The 22619-nt window shown below is 29.5% G+C and overlaps 4 protein-coding genes across 7 annotated transcripts; 2 read left to right on the top strand and 2 right to left on the bottom strand.

The window, feature by feature from the left end:
• Positions 1-135: 135 nt before the first annotated feature.
• Positions 136-3783, bottom strand: LOC107072309 (uncharacterized). Its single transcript, XM_015332120.2, has 3 exons — positions 3586-3783; positions 999-3342; positions 136-926 (listed from the first exon to the last, which is right to left on the bottom strand). Exons 1-3 carry the CDS (start codon positions 3781-3783, stop codon positions 778-780), a joined length of 2691 nt encoding a protein of 896 aa, XP_015187606.1. The 3' UTR covers positions 136-777.
• Positions 3784-3857: 74 nt separating this feature from the next.
• Rpn8 (regulatory particle non-ATPase 8) lies at positions 3858-9294 on the top strand. 4 transcript variants are annotated; one of them, XM_089177268.1, is made up of 6 exons: positions 3858-3995; positions 7546-7750; positions 7887-7979; positions 8053-8231; positions 8310-8513; positions 8608-9294. In XM_089177268.1, exons 2-6 carry the CDS (start codon positions 7576-7578, stop codon positions 8917-8919), a joined length of 963 nt encoding a protein of 320 aa, XP_089033394.1. In that variant the 5' UTR covers positions 3858-3995; positions 7546-7575; the 3' UTR covers positions 8920-9294. The 4 variants fall into 4 exon arrangements, with proteins under 4 accessions (XP_089033394.1, XP_089033390.1, XP_015187609.1 ...); XM_089177264.1 differs by lacking the exon at positions 3858-3995 and adding an exon at positions 6763-6894; XM_015332123.2 differs by lacking the exon at positions 3858-3995 and adding an exon at positions 7248-7366.
• LOC107072310 (regulatory particle non-ATPase 8) lies at positions 5586-7212 on the top strand. Its single transcript, XM_089177275.1, has 3 exons — positions 5586-5663; positions 6182-6251; positions 6426-7212. The coding sequence occupies exons 2-3, from the start codon at positions 6187-6189 to the stop codon at positions 7063-7065; spliced, it is 705 nt and encodes a 234-aa protein (XP_089033401.1). The 5' UTR covers positions 5586-5663; positions 6182-6186; the 3' UTR covers positions 7066-7212.
• Positions 9295-9469: 175 nt separating the features above from the next.
• atk (artichoke) lies at positions 9470-16995 on the bottom strand. Its single transcript, XM_015332118.2, has 10 exons — positions 16315-16995; positions 15069-16239; positions 14291-14997; positions 13322-13646; positions 12569-12835; positions 12120-12273; positions 11830-12036; positions 11005-11758; positions 10546-10931; positions 9470-10439 (listed from the first exon to the last, which is right to left on the bottom strand). Exons 1-10 carry the CDS (start codon positions 16482-16484, stop codon positions 9886-9888), a joined length of 4695 nt encoding a protein of 1564 aa, XP_015187604.1. The 5' UTR covers positions 16485-16995; the 3' UTR covers positions 9470-9885.
• Between the last annotated feature and the right edge of the window lie 5624 nt (positions 16996-22619).

Raw genomic sequence — 22619 nt, 5'->3', positions numbered from 1 at the left:
CAATGCATTCATAAAATACCAATAGAATAGTTTGTTCTTTCAATGTTATTATTTAGCTGTAATTTAGTTATTCCTATTAAAAATTAATATCTCCAATCTGCGATTTATTAGGAAATGTAATAAATGTTTCATATATAAAAACTTCAACATTTTTATTTAATTTAGTATAACAAATGTGTAATATTTATTTTGAAAATGTTCTTATTTTCTTATCATTAATATAATATTTAAATTGAAAGCCAATTGTAATTCATACTTAAAAACTAAAAAGTTAAATTGTTTAATTCAGTTAAATCGTGGAAACCGTCGTTTCAGTTAAATCGTTAAAGAATGAAATTGAAATTTGATCGTTTTTTATAATCTGCTTTTCTTTCTATACCAATCCTTGTAGTTATTTGCTTTAATCTCTTTTTGTACTTTAAACATTTTTCCTGTTAGTAACAAAACTGTGTTCATAATTGTTAGTATATGCAAGTTAATATATGCAGTTAGGTAGTATGTAACATAATTGAAGTATTTAATTCTGCCTTCTTTCATATTTAAATAGTTCAATTAGTCATTTCAGTGTTTAACTAGTTATTTCATGAATTAACAGATTTCATAAAGTAATGCTAACATATATAATAAAATTAGTTTTAGTAACATAAGTATCATAAAGAAGGTTTAGTTTCGAATATAACAATATTTTAATAGGAATAAGATTAATAAAAAATATTATTTTAGCCAACAGAAAAGCCTAATTGCTTCGGAATAAATTTTTTCAATCAAAAATGAGTATTATTTAACTACAGCACTTGTAGCCATTTGATTTACTCCACAAGTTCCATCTCCTCTATAAACTCTATAATATCCGCTTTCACCCCAACGAGGACCCCAACTATTTTTTATCACCCAATATGGTAATTCTTTCTTGAATAGCGGATATTCTGAAAAATACACATTGATTAAAGAATATGATATATTTTATACGAAATTATATAAATAGAAATAACACTTACTACGGATTCCGTAACCTACAATAAGAACACCATGATTCAGATTATAAGGATTGCATAAGAATTTAAAAGGATGGGATATTCCACCTACATAAAATTGCATTGCATTAGCATTGATCCCAATAGATATAGGACCGTTTGCAACTAGCCACTGTGCCATTTGTGTTTCATTTGATGTAATATTAACTGCAGAAACAATTTCAACTTCAGCTTTATTTTTATTAAAATAACATTTTTCATCTATGCCTTTATATGGATAATCCATTTCTGATTCAAGTCCACCTAAGTTTTCTATAGCTCTATAAGCATTATCTGGCAATCCACCATTGCAAGCATCATCCAATTTGTCACAATCCACTAATTCTTGTTCAGATAATGAAAGTAATTTTCCATGCTTTATAGCATATTGTCCCTCTACATTACCAGTTACAGAGAAAGCCCAACATGATCCACATTGTCCCTGATTTTTCACAGGTGTTACAGCATTGTAATGACGCCAATCATACTCTATGGGCAATTCAATATCAGGAATTCTTGCTTGTGGCATTGGTATATGATTTTCTAAACGTAAATCAGAGCGCAATCCTAAATATTGTTTTTTAAATTCTTTAGGTGTTAAATCGGCAAACATAGTAACTCCATATTCTCCAGTACCTTGTTCATATCTTCGTAATCTTTCTATAATTCTAAGATTTTTTTGGAATACCTTGAAACGATGTGTTTTTTCTTGTTCAGATAAGTAATTTTTACTAAAATTAACAATAAATTCTTCGAATAATCTTTCATGTTTTATATTTTCTGCCTGAGCTAACATTTTTTGACTATAACCAGCACCTTTAAGATTTCGTTTACTTCGTGCAGCATGATTGCAATTTACTTCAACGTTTGGAAAACCTCTATCTATCCAAGGTTGCGACCATATAGTGAATAAACATTCTTTAAGATCACTTCCTTTTTGTAATTTACAATTATTTTTGGTTCCTTTAGGGCAATCGCTTACACCTAATTTTACTTTTATTTTATATAACATACCAGAAACAACTTGAGCAGTCGCTTCTATAATTTCAACGATGATTGGTTCATTCGCACTTTCTAAATTTAGAGAAAATTTATTTAAACCAAGATTTGCATATTTTACTATTTCAGGATCATTTACATTTCTATTAGAAGGTGCTCCAACTAATTGTCTTTTCGTTCTTATAGCAACATCGTAAATATCAGGCGAATAAGATCTTTTTGTCTTATCAAAGGATAGATTTGAATCAATATTGTTTTGATTACTTAATTGGTCATCTTTGTTGTGTATTGATACTTCCTCAGATACTATTTCTTTATCATTAACTGATGATTGTTGACTATCAGCATTAACATTTTTTTTAATAGGTATGTCAAAATCTTCTAAGAATTCTTGAAATTCTTTGATTTTATCCGTAAAGTGTTCTGGTTTTTCTTCATCGTTAGTTTTATTTATTAATACTTTTACAAACGAATGTTCTGTAACAAGTGATTCTTCATTTTGAGCATTAGAAGTTAAAGTATGCGTTAAGCTGTCTGTTATTACACTCTTCAAACCTTTGTAAGCATCATTTTTAGCTATTATGTATGATTCATTTAGTAGGTTTTTAGCTTTATTAAAGTCATTAGTACTAATTGCTGTACAATTATTCTTTGTTATTTGGCGAGTATCGTGTTGAAAAGGTTGTTCTTCAAATGTTATCAAACAGGTTTTGATTGGAATATTAGATTGTAATGTGCAATTCGATATACTAGTCAATACATTTTTTAAGCAAGAGGATTCGCCAACCTTAACCCAAAGTTGATATTTTATTATGTTAGAAGAAGGTGGAACTGCACGAGTTGCTCTAACAATGTCAATTACCATATGTTTAAAATCATTAGATAGAATTTCGTCCATTTGTTTTTCAATTTGTCTATTAAAAGCAAGAAATCCAGGTAGATGAGTATTCAAGTCGTACGGGCATCCAGGACAATAATTAGAATCAGATGTTTTAGCAGATATGATTTGAGGATCATTTTGATCTCCCATAGATTTCATTCCCTGATCTGATGTAGTACTTTCATTTTTTATAATTTCTTTATTTAAATTAGCCAGAGATTCCTGATTTTCATAATTCGGCTTTTTATTTTGCTCTAGTACTTCATTACTTTGAGAAGATTGAGGATACAAATATGTACATTGAATAGAATCTTTTTGTATTTGTATATTATTAAACTCATTTTGTTTAAGATTAATTGTACATGCTTCTGTGGGACAAAATTCTCCAGTTTCTTTACAAATGGGATTTAAATTAAATGTTAATCTATATATAATGTGTGATAGTTCATCCTGAAAAAAAAGATAAAAAGCGTTTTTTTTTATAGTAGATACAAATGCATGGTAATATATAATTAATTATAAATATAAATTATAATTAATTACACATACATTAAACAATTAAATTTATGTACTTTAAAAATGTTCACTTTTTTATCCATATAAAGAAATAACAATTAATTATACTACACTTTATATAATTATTATTAGTTATATATTGTTTAAAATATAATATCAATTAATAATATAACTTACCAATTTTTCAGCACTAATCAATTGTCCACCAGTATAAGTATGATGCGTTGGTGAATTTTCATTCAAAGAATATAATGCAGTTTGTATTAACGAATCGTTTACACTTTGTAAAGATATATTTACAGGACTAGAGAATACTAGAAAAATCAAATTACAATAAAATATGAACTTATTTAAGAAAAACCGTAAGTGCGCCATTATTCTTGACTATTCTTAACTGCGTCGTTAGACTCTCACCCTTACATTGACGTCTAACTCTATTCTATTGTCCCTGAGTAATGAATGGTGACTAGTGAGCAATCAAGAAAAACAAAGAAAGAAAAATTAGATAAAGATACTTTTCACTGTCGAGGAATGATATAGATACTGGCGGCCGCTATTGTAACTACTACACTACTACAGCTAAAGAAGTACGTATTTATGTAAAATTTCAAATCGTATTTTTTAGCGAACAGCTGACCATATACGAATATACGAATTCGAGAAACTTCGTTAACGTTGAATTCCTACCCCTTCCCTTCCTATCCTTGATTCGAAATTTCGTAACCGTTCCTTAGGCTGTAAAACCTAAATCCACATATCCCCTTCACCCCGCGCGCTACGAGCGATTTCTATTTTAACAATAGCTATTATATTTATATTCATATTTATGTATATTATCTGACAACTCTCTCTTGTTTGTATATATTTATTGACCTCAGTGATCCCATTCGTACGATAATTGAGGCCCTGTACGATCCAAAATTCGTGGTGTACGATCCGGTCTTCTATCTCCCCGCGGACCGCCGTTTTTATCGTTTTCATGATAGGGTTTTGAACTTGATGACTAAAAAAAAAAAGGTCATCAACTTTGAAAAAGTTGGAACTTGGATACTTTTTCCACATTTTGAAAATTTCGTCCGAGAAATTGTCGGGTTTCAAATTTTCCCGGGGCGTACGATAATTTTCTGCCGCGTACGATAATTTTACGCCCCTGTGTCGATCAGACGAACTAAAGTCTCTGGGATCACTGATTGACCCTGTGCTGTCAGATCGTGGGTAAATCTTACCCTCTCCCTGTGCCACTGGGATTGCACACAATGAAAGTTTTCCATGTCCGTGTGTTTGGGATGTCGAAAGAAGTCGAGTGTAACCGAAGTTGGCGGGCACGCCGGAGTGGCACACTATGAAAGCGACTCGTGTCGTCCGAACACATGGACATGAGTCGCTTTCATAATGTGCCACTTCGTGGCCAACCGCCAACTTCGGTTACACTCGGCTTTCCTCGACATCCCAAACACACGGACATGGAAAACTTTCATTGTGTGCAATCCCAGTGGCACAGGGAGAGGGTAAGATTTACCCACGATCTGACAGCACTGGATTGACCTAGAATTATTGCCTCCTACTGTTTGTTTATCGTTAGGTCATATACCATCTAAGTCATATACCCATATATCTCTTTATCTGTTTACTATCCTATAGTTAATACAATTTTATACATAAAAGATTCCACAAAAATTTACAGAATAACTGAAAAACGTGTTGTTCGTTACCAATGTACTTTCATATTGCTGTGAAAATCAGTTACATAGAACATTACACATGTAATTGTCAATTAACAAGTCATGTTCCATTTAAATTTATAAGGTACAATTAACCATTCTAGTATATTTAAAATATAAGCAGGAATATTCATTTTTTTATTTATAAAATTTTTATAATTTTTTGTAATTTTGTAATTTCTCTAGATTTTTATTTTTTGTATTTACTCGAAAGATACTAATTAACTGGAATTTCAGATAAATTAATTAATAAAACGACTAATACTTTTAAATTTATTAAAATCGGCTTATAAATTTAAATATATATTGATAATATAAATAATGGCAATTGCCCTTAAAAACTGGAATTCTACTGTAAGTATACAAAACAAATATTATATGTCGATAATATTACAATATATTAAGTCAATTATTTTATAAAAATATCTATATTTTCTCATATGGGGAAAGAGCTAAACATAAATTCTAATGAATGTATCAAGCTATCACGAAATAAATCATGGTCAGAAATATCTTCAACTGAAAAAATAAAAGGTAAAAATAAAATCAGATCTATAACTTATCGTTTGTTTACAGGCTTATTGCCTTTTATCAAATCAAACTTAATTGAATCTTTCTTATTGAATTTATAATAATTTTTGTGTGTAACCTATTCTATTTGAATATAAATTTTTAATTATCATTAAATATAGTTCATTTTTTTCTGTATTTGATGCAATTTATTATTTCATAATTATTTCAATGTTTGAATCATTCGCGCGCAAAATCGAGTTCTTCCGGTCCCCCAGCAATGTACATGGCGCATCCCTCCTATAGGGTCCCTATACCGCGGTAGATTTTTACGCCAATTAGTGGCAAGTATCCAAAGCAGTTGGGATCATGTATTTAACGTAAACATACGTGATTTACTTTAAAATAATTATAAATAAAATATATTTAATTTTTTTTAATAATGCCAACTTCGAGAAAAAATTGTTGTGTTCTTGGATATAATAATATATCACGTCGAGAACGTGGATTCGGTGTGGAAGTGAAATTTTATAAATTTCCAGAGAGCATGTTAGGAGCCTCATGGAAAATAGTAAAACGTAAACAGTGGATGAATGCAGTGAAAAATTACGTGTAAGTAAAATATTAATTAAAATTTTTTAAAATGAACTGTAACATTCAGTAAAATTATTACATTTAAATGTGACGTATGTAACAATTGATCATTTTGTTGATGAAATTTCAAATATTTGTGGCATTTATCTTATAATTATGACTTAACCTTTTAATTCTTTTCTTTGATTTCAGAAAAAATCCAAAAGACTGGGTACCAAATAAATATACGAGGATTTGTAGTACCTTTTTTGTAAATAATGAAAAATCAGAGCATCCGTTACATCCATCTTATGTTCCTTCGATTTTTCCTGGTCGTGAAAATATAAAAAGAAACATTCAATCCTTAGAATGTTTCCAACGAGTCAGAAATCGTGAAAGAAACATAGTCCACATCAATAAATGTATTGTGAGTGAAAAAAATAGAAATAACATAAACATTGAAAATACGATAGATACAGTAATGGAGCAAGATGATGAAGAACATGCAAGTAGTGTTGAAGAACATCAGATTGATATTCATGTTGAAACTGTTACGGTGAAGCCTATGCAACGGAGCATAAGTTGTCAAACAGAGATAGTCACAGACGGAGCTTATGAATATTTGACATATTTTTTTTGTAATCTCAACTATCATAACGATTTAAGCACGGCCGCAGTACAGGTAATTATTCCAATAAAGAAAACACAAAATAAAATTTGTGAAGCTAAAATACCAATTGTAAAAAATGTTCAAGATTCGAGTTGTGATCCAATAAATATAGATCTTAATAAATCTTGTCATGACAGTTCTAATGTTATTCGTTTTTTCAACAACACCGTACACATGCTTTGATTTGAATAATTTGTTGCCTTTCTCATCGTTTTGGCCATGTATAATATTATTAACTACAGGTTGGAATCCATATTTTATTATTTTTTCCATTGTTATAACTTTTTTTAATGTTATTAAATTTTCGTTTTGATCCCACTATGTTCACCAATGAAACACAAGAGAGCGCTCACTCCGACAGTAGTGCTGCCTCTATATTTCACGCATGATCCCTATATTTATATTTTATTGTTATAATGCTTAAACTATTTAAACATATAGAGAAAAAAATTGATAAGATAACAATCCGTAAAGAATATAATAGGTAATTTGAACTAATATTCAATAATTTTTAACATTTTGTAGAAAATTTGATTTGGCTGCATTAAATTGTAGTGCAGCTTTTAGAAATACTAATACACCATCTAGGTAGATTTTATTTTAAGGCTGTTAACAGTAGTGGTTAGTAATCGTCAATAATTGCAGTTGGTCATCATCTTTTAGGTTAGAAGAGTGATTGAAGACAGCTAAAAAATGCCGAGTCAAGAAGTTGTTACTACAAAAGTAGTAGTCCATCCTTTAGTTTTATTGAGTGTGGTGGATCATTTTAATCGTATGGGAAAGATTGGAAATCAAAAAAGAGTAGTTGGTGTACTTCTTGGTTGTTGGAGAGCCAAAGGTGTCTTAGATGTGTCAAATAGTTTTGCAGGTTAGGATTTTATATTGCTATAAATATACATTCAGATTTCGCAGCTCCTGTTCATGCTATTAAACTTTTATTGTGACAGAGTATAAATAGGGGAAAAAGATATAAATAATCAATAAGGTTGTAATATTTTTTTCAGTCCCCTTTGATGAAGATGACAAGGATAAGAGCGTGTGGTTTCTTGACCATGATTATCTTGAAAATATGTATGGAATGTTCAAAAAAGTTAATGGTAATGGATGATATGATAGTTTTTATATTGTATTGAATTGTTTTCAATTATTATAAAAAACATGTATTTCTAGCTCGAGAGAAAGTAGTAGGTTGGTATCACACAGGACCTAAACTACATCAAAATGATGTTGCTATCAATGAATTGATCAGAAGATATTGCCCAAATTCTGTATTAGTTATTATAGATGCTAAACCAAAAGATTTAGGTCTTCCTACTGAGGCATATCAAGCAATAGAGGAAGTACACGATGTAAGCTTATTTATATATAATGACAATGAACAGTATTTAAATAAATTGTTATCTTAATATTTATTGTTACTTTAATAGGATGGTTCGCCAACTTCTAAAACATTTGAGCACATACCTAGCGAAATTGGTGCAGAAGAAGCTGAAGAGGTTGGAGTTGAGCATTTGTTACGTGACATTAAAGATACAACAGTTGGAACACTTAGTCAACGTATTACAAATCAACTTCTCGGGTTGAAAGGTCTTCATGAGCAAATAAGAGAAATAAGAGATTATCTAATACAAGTAAATATCAAATTTTTGTGCACACGTTAATCTTTTATTCTTCCTCAATTTACAAATAACAAGAAAATATATAAACATTTTATTTTTGTTCTAGGTTGGTAATGGTAAATTACCAATAAATCATCAAATTATTTATCAACTGCAAGATATATTTAATTTATTACCAGATATGACACAGAGTAGTTTCATTGATTCATTATATGTTAAAACAAATGATCAAATGTTGGTAGTATATTTAGCAGCACTGGTCAGATCCATAGTGGCTCTTCACAACTTAATTAATAATAAATTGACTAATCGTGATGCCGAGAAGAAAGAAATGGACAAGAAAGATGCCAAGAAAGATGAGAAAAAAGAAGAAGACAAAAAAGATGAAAAAGAAAAAGGAAAACCTAAAAGTCAATGAATGAGAAATGTTGTACATCTCGATAAAAAATTTAACTCGTGAATTAAAAAATTAGAACCGTCTAAGTTTAGAATAATAATTAGCTTCGCGTATGTAAATAGCGATGCTTGTTTATAATATATACGTAATGAATTTGTATTTTTCAACAAAAATATCGACAGAGATTAATTATTAAATTAATACAGAACGACGAAGTTACCTATTTTCGCGCTTTTGAAATCATCATAATCACTTACTACAATAATTATATCAAATTTAAATATATAGGTTTTCTCTTGTAAATGTCACATGTACGTTGTTATTACAGTTTTCAATATACTACATGACGATGTATGAAATGAAATGATTTATGAAAAATGTGGATATGAAGTCTAATTGTAGTTAACACATAATTCATTGATACATAATTACATGTTGTTTTCTTCCAGTTGAAAACCAGTAATACAAAATAATCAGATATTACGAATTTTGTGATTATACTAAAACAGAATTTTTCTATGAAATTATCTGAAATGGATTTATCAAATGGTTATAAATACTTCATAAACATTATAGAGACACTGTATTTTGTAGGAAATGAAATTTTTTACTTAAAATATTGTAGAGTCTAAATAAAAAAAAATTTTAAAACAAATACACAAAAAACAAAGAAAAATCCTACGTATATTAAATTTTGTTTTTAGTTGAGAGAAATCAAGGCATTTAATAATTATGTAGATTAACACTTTTAAAAGATATACATTATTTTTTTATTTAGAACGTATAAATTTTATAAAATATATACCAATATATATATGAATTACTATGATAAGAACTTTGCTAAATTTGTATTGTATAATCGATTTATGATTATTTAAAGTAAAGACAAACACAAATAATTAAATACAACTTTATGCAATAAAAATTTTTTATATTTTTACATTTGCAATTTCGATGCTTAAGAAAAAGTAAATATAGTACTTCAAATTAGATTATATATATAACAAAACATAATTGAAATAATAACAAAGATCGATAAGTACTTACTTTAATGCTATTGCTATAAACCGTTCCAATAAATGGTTCTAAATTGGTATCATTGTAATGTTGGAAGTACCAATTAAAACGATTATCTTCGATTATTTTAACATTATCATGTGCGGTAGTCGTTTCTTTGTTGTTTGAAAATGCATATTCTAAATTTTCAATATTTCTTTGAACAGCATCAGCTATAGGATTTTCTTTTTCCTGATTTCGATTATGGTCAGTAGTTTCAGCTAAATATGGAGATGGTACTTTTGTTATCGTTGGCCTACCCAAAGTACGTAAGCTAGTTGTTGATATGGAAGAAGGAATTTGACCACCTGGTGCCAGAAAAGCTGACAAAGCTGATGCTTCTGTCTTTCGACTTGTTTGTGAAGTTCCAATAATTTTATCTTTCAATTTATTTGTTGTTGTAGTCTTTGCTGTCATAGTCGTCACCATTGTTGTTGTAGATGAAGAAGTAGATGGATAGTATGTTGTAACTATACGAATATTATCTATAAAAATGAACAATTTCCTTTCATATCTTATTGAAATGATGATAAGAAAAGAGTTAAATACATTTGAAAAAATAATTAGATGTGTAGTTTCGATAAATCTTACCAGTAGATTCATTTTGTGGATTAATCATTGTCATAGTCGTTTCCATTTTCTGAGCTTCCATCGTCTCAGTGTTCCAAAAGATATTTTTATCTTTCATTATATGAAAATCATTTAAATTTTCACGATTATTATTAATTGTTGTTATTATTGCTTTATTAGATGGAAATGCCATTTTCGCCAAATCAGTTCTTGGTGTCGTCCAGACAATTGTACTTGCAATTTCCATTCGCGAATCATTAATCATTTTACGTTCTTTTATATTCATTATTAATTTATCACCTAGATCAAGTTCTGTTGTAACAAATGTTTCATTTCTTTTTTGTAATGTTTCGTTAGAAAGTAACGATGATTTAATACTTTTCGTTAAATTTAATGAAGAGTATGACCTACAAAGAAACAAATATTCTAATTATATACTTCTATTCGAATATGTGACATAAAATTATTATAATAACATACTCATTTTCAGTTAAATTGTTAGAAAATTTTGAAGAGCCAACAACATTTGAGGTAAAAAGTTCATCTTTACTTTTTGAGCCTGTTCGAGATTTGTTAGTTTTTGAAACATTGTTTTCTAATTTAGATATGGTATCATTCGAATGTTTCAAATTATGTCCTTCTTGTATGCGAATATGATTAGTATTTTGATCTTGATTATCTTTCAGAGTATCATTTCTTATTTGTTTTTGATCGTAAATAAAATGAGGCGAATCAATAATAGGAATGAAACCACCTTGTCCTCGTGGTAAAGGTATAAAACCACCCCTATGAATTTCTGGCTCGGTTGGTGGAAATACTCTGTAACGTCCTCGTCCAGGTCTACCTCCTGATGTTTCTTTCCTTTCTGCTTTTCTACCAGTATTACCCCAAAAATTAAAATTCAAATTAGGCAGAGGAACACCAAAGAAAGTAAACCCTGAACTACCCGGCGAAGGTGGTATTATAGAGGAATTTTTTTTTAATTGATTCGTTGCATTCTTCGCATTTAAATATTTCATAGTTTCAGAACTTTGTATAGTTTTAACTGATTGAAAAATTGTAGCTTCGGTTGATACTATTGGGAGGGAAGTAGACACGTTCGAATGATCGCTTTTATTGTTCGAATGGTAATTTAAATATTCGTAATAATCATTTTTATGAGAAACGGATGGTCTCTTGGTCGAGCTTTCTAAATTCATCCAAAGTGATACCGTTTCTGTAGCTCCGTTCAGTCCTACAAAAAATTAATTTAAATATGATCTCTAAATAAAATTCTGATAGTTATATTCGATTTTATTTATTAACCTGAAGCAGGAGTAACGTTATTAACCATTTCAGCTTCGCAACCAGGATGAACAGGAGGAACAATTAGTCTTTCATGTTGACAATCTTGACGAGATAATCTGATTTCTTTAAAAAGAGATCCATCAGCACATCTCGGACCTTCCGACGATGCTTGTTGTAACCATCCCCTCAACCATAACATACCGCAAGAACATGATAAAGGATTTCCTATATTATATTTTTTTAAATAATTTTATCATCGAAAAAGAGATTAGAATTTGTATTCGTGTTAATATTGAAATAATTGTTACCATCGATATCCAAAATAGCGATATTGGATCTTAATCTTTTAAATGCATTTTCCGAAACGGATGCCATCCGATTGCTTCTCAAACTAAGAACACGTAATCTTGGCATTTCGTCAAAAGGTGAACCCTGTATTGCGCATATTCTATTGTTATCCATCTAAAAAAAAGTGAAAGTAAAAAAATTAAAAAACAAAAAGAAAAATAAAGAAAAAGAAAAAAGTAAGAAAAAAGAATAACTAAAATATAAAAGGACATATATATATATATAAGTACACACGAATAATTAGTTTCACGAGACGCAACGGAGCAATTGCTGAGTTATTCCACGCTTCAAGGAGAGATTTCACTGTTCGCGAGAAAGTAGCTATTCCCCGCTTGATGGTATTAACAAAATAGTCTCCAGCCTTTCTCGAAAAGGTTCGTTAAAGATAGATATTAACTTTTATTCTCACTTTTAATTCGACTAGCCATTCCATCGCAGCCAAACTGTCACTGGATACTCGAGCCAAGCGATTATTACTCAGGTCTAAAACTTCTAATGATTGAAGACTTTCTAAACCAGCATATTCCAAACTCGGTAAATGATTATTACTTAAATTTAGAAAGAGAAGATGAGGCACGTTGATGAAAGCTTTACTGTCGATTTCTAAAATATGATTTTCTTGAAGTTCCGCACTTTGAAGTAAAGGTAATTCGGAGAATGCACCCCTTGGAATTGTCTAACAACAAATTTATGAACATGTGGTTATTTAATTGTTATATTTCTTCATGTATATACAGGGAAGAGAATTTAAATTGGAACTTCTAATTATCTCCGTTATTATTAGTTTTACAATTTAAATATTGCTAAGAAATCCACACTGTTTTAATACCACTATTACAGCATTTTATTAAATGTGTAAATAGTTTCTTAGTAGTATTGAAATTGAAATATTTTTTAAATAAATAGTTTTCTACATCGATGAATACTTTTTTATTAAAAATCTTTACATCTACTAATGCATTAAAAAACACGGTTCCATGTAAAAAAATGATTTCACCGGCACATATACCTATTAAAGTAATTTAAGTTTGTCTTAAAAACTTTTTCCATAAAACCAAAAATAACAAAGATATTTAAATATATTTCGATTGATATGTTCCACTCTTTATATTAATTATATAAATATTTTATATTAATATATAATCCTTGAAATATACAATACCTTTATAAGATTTTTTCCAAGTCTTATAGCTTGTAGCTCAGCCAATCTTCTAATCGCATTTTTTTCGATTACCCTAAGATCATTATTTTCAAGATCGATTATAGATAATCGCGGTAAACCATCAAAAGCACCCTCTCGTAATTCCCTTATTCGATTTCTAACCAGTCTTAGTTCAAGTAAAGACGACAGACTGCTCAGTGTTTCCGGTGACAGGATGTTCAGTTTGTTGAAGCTCAAGTCGAGGATTTCGAGAGCCATTAAACCGTGCAACGATCCGGGTAACTCGGTCAAAGTGTTGTGCGACGCGTATAATTCCCGAAGGTCCCTGTAATTATCATAGTGATTACGTATTCTTCTTTATATCGAATGCTTCCACTAACTTTTCATAATAATTATTTAATCGTAGATATATTTTAAGATATAAAAAAAATATGTATGAATAAAATAATTATTTAAGGTTAGAAAAACGATGGCCAATATCTTATATAATTAGTACAGCTACACTTTATGCAGATAATTATCTAATCCAGGATATATAAATAATAATTATTTAATTAAGGAAAATTATGGCCAAAAATCAATTATACTTTTTCTAGATAGAACATACATAAAGAATTTATGTAGTATACAGCATCTATCATTTTGTGGAAATATGTATACATAATAGAAAATACGTGAAGCATGTTAAATAATGAATGGTAGAACGAGAAGATATTATTAAGTAAGTATGCGAGGAGCTTTCTAGGGACCAATTTTCTAATGACGTAACGAAGTAAATGCGAGTGAAACCGCTCTCTCGCCGAACTATCACTATGTTAGCAATTTATCGTCTATTACAATATTTTTCCTAATGATTTATATACAAAATGATTACTCTTTTATCAAAATTTATTGTCGAAAGTAATAGGATTGTAATAATGATTGAGACAAAGTATTCTATTATCAAAGAATTTTGTATTATTTTCTTACCTTGTATTTACGAATGTAGAATGAGGAATTTGTGCAAGATTATTTCTACTAAAATCAAGCTTTTGCAGCCTGGTGTTCTCTTGAAAAATATCTGGTCTAAGAACTTCCAAACGATTTCCACGAATATTTAAATCCATTAAAGATCTTAGTGGTCTAAAACTTCTACCATGTAACGTAACTAATCGGTTGTACCTTAAATCCAATTGTTCTAATTTGGATAAACCATCGAAAGTACCATCTTCTATAGCTCTAAGTGCATTATATCCCAAGATCAATTTACGAAGATTGGTCAATTCATTAAGAGCACCAGGTGGTATTCTTTCGATTCCGTTGGCACTGAGGTCCAATTTTCTTAAAACTGGAAGTGTAAGATCTTGAGATGCGATAGATGGCAATGCAACGATTCGATTCATAGGCATATGAAGGTATTCTATATTTCTTGGCAAGCCAGGGACAATTTCTAACATTCGATTCCAACCAACATCGAGTTCATATAAATTAGTTAAGTGTCTGAAAGTTAGAGGATGCAGTATGGATAAAGCATTTCTAGAAACGTTGACGTGTTCCAGGGCAGGTGTATTTCGGAAAGATTCTGGTTCTATCAATCCTATAGAATTACCACTTAGATCCAAACGTCTTAAATTAGGTAAATTCGCTAAAAGACGTGGCTCTATATGTCTGAAATAATTTTCAGAAAGATCCAATCCCTGAAAATTATATATCATATATCAGTAAAATGTTAAACATAAATGATTGATATTTTTAAAAAGAATCTTACTTTAAGTGCCGGCAAATTCCAAAATGGGGCTTCCAATAAATTTGATAATGAATTATTTCTAAGATGAAGTTCCCGCAGAGCTGGCATAGAAGTAAACGTTTCCCTTTGTAAGAATCCTAATCGATTGTGATCCAAATGAAATCTCTCTAAAGTAGGATGACCTCTCAAAGCACCGTATGGAATTTCTTCCAATTGATTGTAACTTACATCGAGAAATTTTAATCTTGGCAAAGCTTCCAAAACCGATCGTATTTCGGCAATGTGACTGAGATCGTTATTGATAAGCCACATTTCTTCCAATCCATTAGAAGATCTTCGAGGGAAAAATTCCGGATGTATACGATGTATCAGATTGTGATTAAAATCGATAGTTTTCAATTTTGGTAAATGACGAAATGATCCGGCAAATATTTCAGTTATTAGATTACGCGACAAATAAAGACGATTTAATACAGGAAGATCGACGAAAGAACCTTCCGCAAGCCTATTAATATGATTTCGATCAAGTCGTATCACCGAAAGTAATGGAAGATCCATGCAAGCTCGACCAACCATTCCAGCGTCAACAATATCATTACCGACTAAAGATATTTCTTTCAATTCTGGAAGATTGATCATAGTACGAGGATGAATCCAATGAATACCACAATTCGTAATATTGATCAATTCCAAACGTGGCAAATCACGGAAGAGACCAGCTTCCAATCGAACTAGACGAGGACTACCAAAAGCATGTAACTCTTCGAGATTCGGAAGTTCTTGAAAATTCCTTGGCGCTAATTCTAACAAAGCAGGTGAATTTATTTGAAGATATCTTAATTTTGGAAGCCCAGAAAATTTCGGTAATCTTTTCATAACTCGACTTTGTAGAGTTATGGCTTCAAGACCTTGAAGATTTTCAAGACTATCAATAGGTAACGAACGTAAATCAGATTCCACAATGAAGATCTCTAATAAGGAATCGTGTAAACCTTCCAACCAACCAGGCGACACTCTTTCTAATCTATTATTTCTTAACATTAAACGTAAAACTTTTAAAGTAGTAAATGTTTTTCCTGGGAGACTAGGTAAATTATTATTCTCAAGAATCAGCTCGTCTATCGGACGATCCACATAATGGCTAACCGTTTTTAATCCCTCCAATACTTTTGCTAATTCACTATGACTGCACCTTTGAATGGAAAAATAAAATAATTATTATTAATCATTCAAATAAATAGATAAAATCTCTCTTTTATTATTATACCATATTTGAATCTCCGTGTCACGAGTTGAACATCTGCAGGGGAGAATTCTTTCTTGTGGTGGACATCCGTACTCTGATGCAATCTGTCCGTTGATATCAACAAGCAAATATAATAATAAATACCAGCCAACTATGAAGGCACTTTTAATAAATTTTAATGGTTTAATCATTTCTGGCTTATACACCACAGTTTACGACGTTAAATGTCCGTCCCGTCCTGCATTTTCTGGAACAAGAAAAAGAAAAATAATGATGCTTAAAAAATTTAATAATAATAGTAAATAATAAATTATAACCATTATTGATGATTGATCGTGATATATATTATATTTACTACGCATGTAGATATCTATTATATGTAGACATTTTTAGAGAGACGCATACATACACATATATATGTATTGTAGATTTTTATAAATATGTATTATATATCGTAAGAGAGATCGTATATACGTTACGGTTACAAACAACAAAATTGATGCTCCGTACCGTAAGCGCAAAGCCTAAAAGACCGCTAGGACAATCATTATCCGTAATAATTGCTGTCGCACGCGAGAGTTCTTTTTTATGAAGGCGTAAACCGCTTTATACGAATCACGAAATTCAACAAATCTTAAAATCATTATGAACAATAAATATTTATTCTTATAAACATTCTTTCTATCGGTTCAAAACAAATGCAATTTTAAGTATGAAACTTTTGCAAATAAAAGTATCGTTTTATTTATAACAATATTATTTTTCAGAATTTTGGATTAGTTTTTGCAAATTTCAATGAGGGATCATGAAATATCTTTGACAATTCTGACACGTTTATATCCAACGTGTATTGTTTATAGATGTACACATGTACATATGTATGTAAGTACAATACATAGATTTAATAACAACACAATCGGTCGGCCTGAAAAATCGGTCAAACGTGAATACTGTAGATGGAATAGTGTTGGTTAAGTCATTCAAGAAAATTAACATTTGATTTCATGAGAAGAGAAAAGCATTATACACAGCATTTCATTCATCAAGTTTTTGAAGAAATTTTATTGTACTATACAAAACAATTAAATAATTTAAACGCGATAACACGTATATTTAAACAATCTAAAATAATTTAAATTCTATTTCATTTTCTTTCCAATTTTGAAACTGAATTAAAACAATACGTATCCCACCCAAATAAGAGTTATTGAGATTACTTTCAATAAACACAAAATTCTAATTCCATTAATTGTTATCATTTTAATAAATCATTCATTTTTGTATCAAATTTTGAAAACCCTAATAATCTCCCTACCCTAATAAGCAAGTCGTCGTCATTGTAATAGCGCATAATCTCGATCAAACGATCAGGATTATGAGGGAAAGCGATTTCTTCTTCTTCCTATGCTATCTTTTTTCTCCTTTTTATTCCTCTTCAACAATTCAAAGTTCTCCTTTTTCTCTTTCTCTCTCCCTCACTCTCACTCTCCCTTATGTATATTCTTGCCAGATAAATTTTCATTTGAATTTATCGTGATAAACTGATAAAAAGAAAGTAAGCGTTATTGGTAATTAATGATTATACCTTATTGTAAATATATATTTAAAATGAATAAAAAGAACGATTTCTTCTTTTTTTTCTTTTTCTCTAGGAAAAACAAAGCAAAGTAATTTTTATAAGTACCTTTTGTCGTGTGTCACGTATCCGTGTTATAAATACGTAAAGTAACAAAAACAATTCGTTTGTTGTTTTCCTCAATGTAAACACTTGATATTTCTTTTTAAAAATATTACTAAACGTTGCTAAAAAATAGTAAAAGTTTACTTAGCGTTTTGATCAAAAAATCTGTCTTTTATTTTATTTTTTGTATATAAGATAGAAAAGATAAACCGATCCGGTAAAAGCGAGTTCGAGGGAAGAACGGTGACTGAGACGCGTGGGTGAAGGTAGTCGAGATACAAGAGTATTGCGAAGTACGTGTCCAGATACCGTGAAGGAACGCTTCCAGGAAATTCTCCCCTTTTTTCACGGATCTCTCCGTCAATGCGTTGATCCGTTTTCTCTAATTGAAATATTTTATATTTTCTATTGATCATTAGATTAGAACACAGCTTCAGATTGTGTGATAATTTCAAAAATACCAAAGATGTGTTTTAAATTTAATTATACATTTTTTGGAAATAATACAGTATTATTTAAAATTTAGTCACAATCGCTAAAATACCAATATAAAATTACTGATGATATAGAAAAGATATTTCTAGATACATAAAAATGAAGGTGCGACGAGTATGTTAATATAAAATTCCTTTTTTCACAATGCAAATTTTTACTATCAAAAAAATTTTAACAGAAATTTTTTGACAATTTGATCATCTATATTAATATTGCTCTGAAACGTATTCGTTAACATTAAAGAAAAGCACATTTTAATTTTGAAAATTTTATCGAGTAATCAATCCAATTTTTACTATGACAGTGAAGTACATCTTATAGGTATTTCAAATAAATTTCTTCGATTTGTTTCGACAAACATTCTGTTACCGATACGTTAGATTTAATGAATTGTTTCTTTTTAACTTATACTTACTCGATAAACATCTTCATTTACATTTGATAGTTTTTATTAGCATACAAAAAATTTATTAATAACTAGTTTTTAATCAATACGATCTCGTTTGATGAGATGAAACTATTCGTTGTTTGTATGTAATGCCTTAGAAAAGTTTAAACATAGAAAAAAACGCATAATACATGCATACTAACCTTAAATGAACAACAAACAAAAAATTAATTACGTAAATATAATAATATTACTATTTTCAAACGATTATTTCATTGTTGTTGTTTATAAACTCATGCAATTTATACATAAAGATATGTAAAATCGATTTATACTAGATCAATGATCTTGATATGATCATTTGTGAATAGATATAAAATATGTATCTAATATTTATACAATTAATATACACAGGATGAGGCGCTTAACTGTATCACCTAAATTTCTTCTTTTTTTACAATAGTATACAAAAACTTTAAAAGAAAAAATTGCACTACTGCAAGAAGGAAGAATTTTTTGTCAAGGTAATTGTTTTGAAATTTGATGGTTAACTTTGTTTTTTTAAATGAAACTATATATATATATTCTTATAGAGCATGAAAAATCGAATAAAAATGATTTGCATGACCATATATCATTCTGATCATTTATTCTCGAGATATTAACATCTAAACATAATTACTCTGTTCACCTTGAATATCTCTGTTATTTGTAATAATATGAAAGTGTGTGTGTGTGTGTGTGTGTGTGGTATAGAATTTGTACGGTATAGAGGGGGGCATATTGATATGCCTATTTCTTTTGCGTAGGTGGAAGAGTAGAAAAAATTTCAAAATCATTTTCATATTTTTAAATGTGATGATCTATTTTTATTACCGCTTTGCGATAATCGGCGTTAAGACGGTTTCAGCGAAATTTAGTGAAGGTCATTCAAAGACTAATGTGTGGTAGTAAAATAAACGTTCTTACATTACAAATGATATTCGAAATTGTGACGATTTGCGTCAATACAAAGTTATAATCTTCGTATCGCTCAAAGCCGTACACATCTTATTGTCTGTTTATAGCCCTATCATCAGAATAGCATACAAAGGTATAATTTTCGTATCGCTGAAAAATGTACACATCTTATTGTTCATTGATATGCTCTATTATCACGGTAATAACGGATATTCGAGAAATGAACAGAGTAATTATATTTAGATGTAAATATTTTGAGTATAAATGATTAGAATGATATTGTCATACAGATCGTTTTTATTTGTTTTATCATGCTCTTTATAGAGCATATATTTTTATGAATATCGAAAAGAAAATATATTGTTTAATTTAAAAATACAAATTTGAGCTTCAAATTGTAAAATAAATGACTTTAACAAAAAATTCTTTCAATCATTAAATACTATCCCGACTATAGTGCAACTTTTTTTGTCGAAGTTTTTTAATACAATTGTAAACAAAAGAGATATTTAGGTGATATAATGAGGCGTTTAACTTGATTATTTCGAATGACTTATAAATTGTACATTAAACAAAAAATTATTTCCATAGGAATTGTATGATATCGAGAAGGACATAATGTGTTTTACATGACTTTTTAATAAGTGCAGTATTTAGGAGACTCGATGGTCTTTTCTATAAATGCTCTCCTTATTTTTTATGACAGTTCGGAAGAGCATATTAATTTCCAAGTAAATGAAATGCTTCAATATAATAGTCAACGATTTTTGTAATAAAGTTGCTGATGAATAAGATAATTAAAGTGGAAGAAGAACTACAATTGTTTATAATAAACATTTTAATTTTTATTATATAAGAAACTTATATTAGATGCCTGAAATGGTGTTTATTAATATGAATACAATATTGTAACCTATTAATTAATGAAAAAGTGTCATTTTTAATTTCGTTCTTTTATATTCCAAATTTGGCGAACGAAGTAATTATAAAAATACTCTGCCACGATTAATCAATCAACCGATTAGGAAATTTTCTTATATAATTTCCCTTATCTGCCGTGCACAATATGCAGGTCAACTGTCATGTTAATACCATATTAAGGGGGTATTCTGGTCTAGAAGCCTAAATTTTAGGCATTTTTCAAACTAAGATAAAAAAAAATGAAAAACATTTTTACTACCCATTTTTTTATATGATGTTTATTAACATTTTAAGAATACAAAAAAAATCGTGAAAAAAAATTCGTAGAAATACAGGCCGGTGAAGTGGGGGCTACAAAAAATCGGTGCACTCTGGTTGACATGATTCCAACCCTTGTAGTGATTTGAAACACAAAAATTTGGAAAATTCTTAATCAGTAAAGATGTTGCTATTGGGTGACCCTTAGCCAAAAAAAAAAATTCAGAAAATGGCGTCGATATGAACAAAAAATTGTTGTTGGCCCCTTTTTTTGACTTTCTCGAATTTTTTTAAAATATTAAAAATTAAAATTTTTCAAAATCCAAGGGTCACCCGATAGAGAGATGTATAAAGAAGATTCCCACCAAATTTCAAAGGAATCGGTCGAGTAGAACTTGAGATATCAAGTCAACCACCTCAAAAAAGTAGTTTCGAGAAAAACGCGTTCAAAGTTTCGCGTAATAAGGGTAGGATGCAGGATACCGCGTCACTAAAACAGCTATATCTCCGAAAATAATTTTGATAAATCCTCTTAAGAACATATTCTTAAAAGGTTAAGCTTTAAAAATATATTTAAAAAAAAATCGATTTTTTCTAATTTTTAGACCAGAATACCCCCTTAATGAACAGACATTTAGTGATACATTTTCTAATAAAATTGTTGAATATTTCTGTCCTGTTAATAATCCATCAATAAAATATTATTCAATTATTCGATTGTCAAATATATTGCATTAAACATTAATACTCCATTTTCGCTGATACTCAACCTCTCTAAGTCAATGAGTATTTTCTTTTTTTATTCAGTTATACGTATTTTTTAATTTAACTATTATTTAATTAATGCAAATATCGCTTAGTCCGTAAATAAAACATTAATTAGCTTTAAGATAAACAATGTTTAATATTTTTTTACTTTGAAATTAATACCCTTTCGAACTGACTTAAAAAAAATAAGGCATTCCATTTATGGTATATCATATATGTAAAATTAGATATATGAATAAAAATAAAATAACATATGTTGAGAAAAGCGAAATACACGAGCCTTTGCGATACTTGTAAACATTTGTGTGTTTTGGTTATCCTTCTACTGTATACAACAGGATAACTTTTTCAAATTTCTAGTAAAAATATTCTTTTATTGTTTGCTAAACTATTTGTTCTTTCTTTTCTTCACAAAAAAATATCTTCTTTTTCAGTTTTGTTGTTCGATATTATCATGCCGAATTTGCGGAATAAACAAGTTATTCACAGCTATTAGAAAACGACTGTCGAGTGAATCTCGAGCTGTCGTTACTGGTCTATAGATGCAAATTTGAATATACTGTTATTAAATAAAATTTCGCGTTGTAAATAACTTTCTTGCATATTCCTAACATAACACAATAGAAGATAGAAAAATTACAAATGTATTCTAGAGAGAAAGAGATAGAAAGAGAGAGAAAAAGTAAAAGAATGATCCTCACATGCATATATTCATTGAATAAACAAATAAAAACAAGGAGTTAGCGCGTTTATTTTCCAACAGGTTTTTAATATATCAGAACACAAGATATATAATTATGCGAGAATTTCTTGCTTATTTATCAACTTGGAGTGGAAAGGAGAGAAACGAGAAAG

Source organism: Polistes dominula, unplaced genomic scaffold, assembly GCF_049000335.1.
Source record: "Polistes dominula isolate Pdom_NZ unplaced genomic scaffold, Pdom_raw_medaka contig_624, whole genome shotgun sequence".
Lineage (NCBI taxonomy): Eukaryota > Metazoa > Arthropoda > Insecta > Hymenoptera > Vespidae > Polistes > Polistes dominula.
This window is presented reverse-complemented; position numbering and strand designations above follow the sequence as displayed.

Coding starts and splice junctions, on each gene's coding strand:
- atk (XM_015332118.2), bottom strand. CDS start 16,484: ATGATTAAACCATTAAAATTTATTAAAAGTGCCTTCATAGTTGGCTGG. Junction 13,647..14,290: donor TCTACATTCGTAAATACAAG/GTAAGAAAATAA, acceptor TGATAATTACAG/GGACCTTCGGGAATTATACG. Junction 10,440..10,545: donor TCCACAAAATGAATCTACTG/GTAAGATTTATC, acceptor TCATTTTTATAG/ATAATATTCGTATAGTTACA.
- LOC107072310 (XM_089177275.1), top strand. CDS start 6,187: ATGTTAGGAGCCTCATGGAAAATAGTAAAACGTAAACAGTGGATGAAT. Junction 6,252..6,425: donor AATGCAGTGAAAAATTACGT/GTAAGTAAAATA, acceptor CTTTGATTTCAG/AAAAAATCCAAAAGACTGGG.
- Rpn8 (XM_089177268.1), top strand. CDS start 7,576: ATGCCGAGTCAAGAAGTTGTTACTACAAAAGTAGTAGTCCATCCTTTA. Junction 7,980..8,052: donor AATGTTCAAAAAAGTTAATG/GTAATGGATGAT, acceptor ATGTATTTCTAG/CTCGAGAGAAAGTAGTAGGT. Junction 8,232..8,309: donor CAATAGAGGAAGTACACGAT/GTAAGCTTATTT, acceptor TTACTTTAATAG/GATGGTTCGCCAACTTCTAA.
- LOC107072309 (XM_015332120.2), bottom strand. CDS start 3,783: ATGGCGCACTTACGGTTTTTCTTAAATAAGTTCATATTTTATTGTAAT. Junction 3,343..3,585: donor TGATTAGTGCTGAAAAATTG/GTAAGTTATATT, acceptor CTTTTTTTTCAG/GATGAACTATCACACATTAT. Junction 927..998: donor TGTAGGTTACGGAATCCGTA/GTAAGTGTTATT, acceptor TGTATTTTTCAG/AATATCCGCTATTCAAGAAA.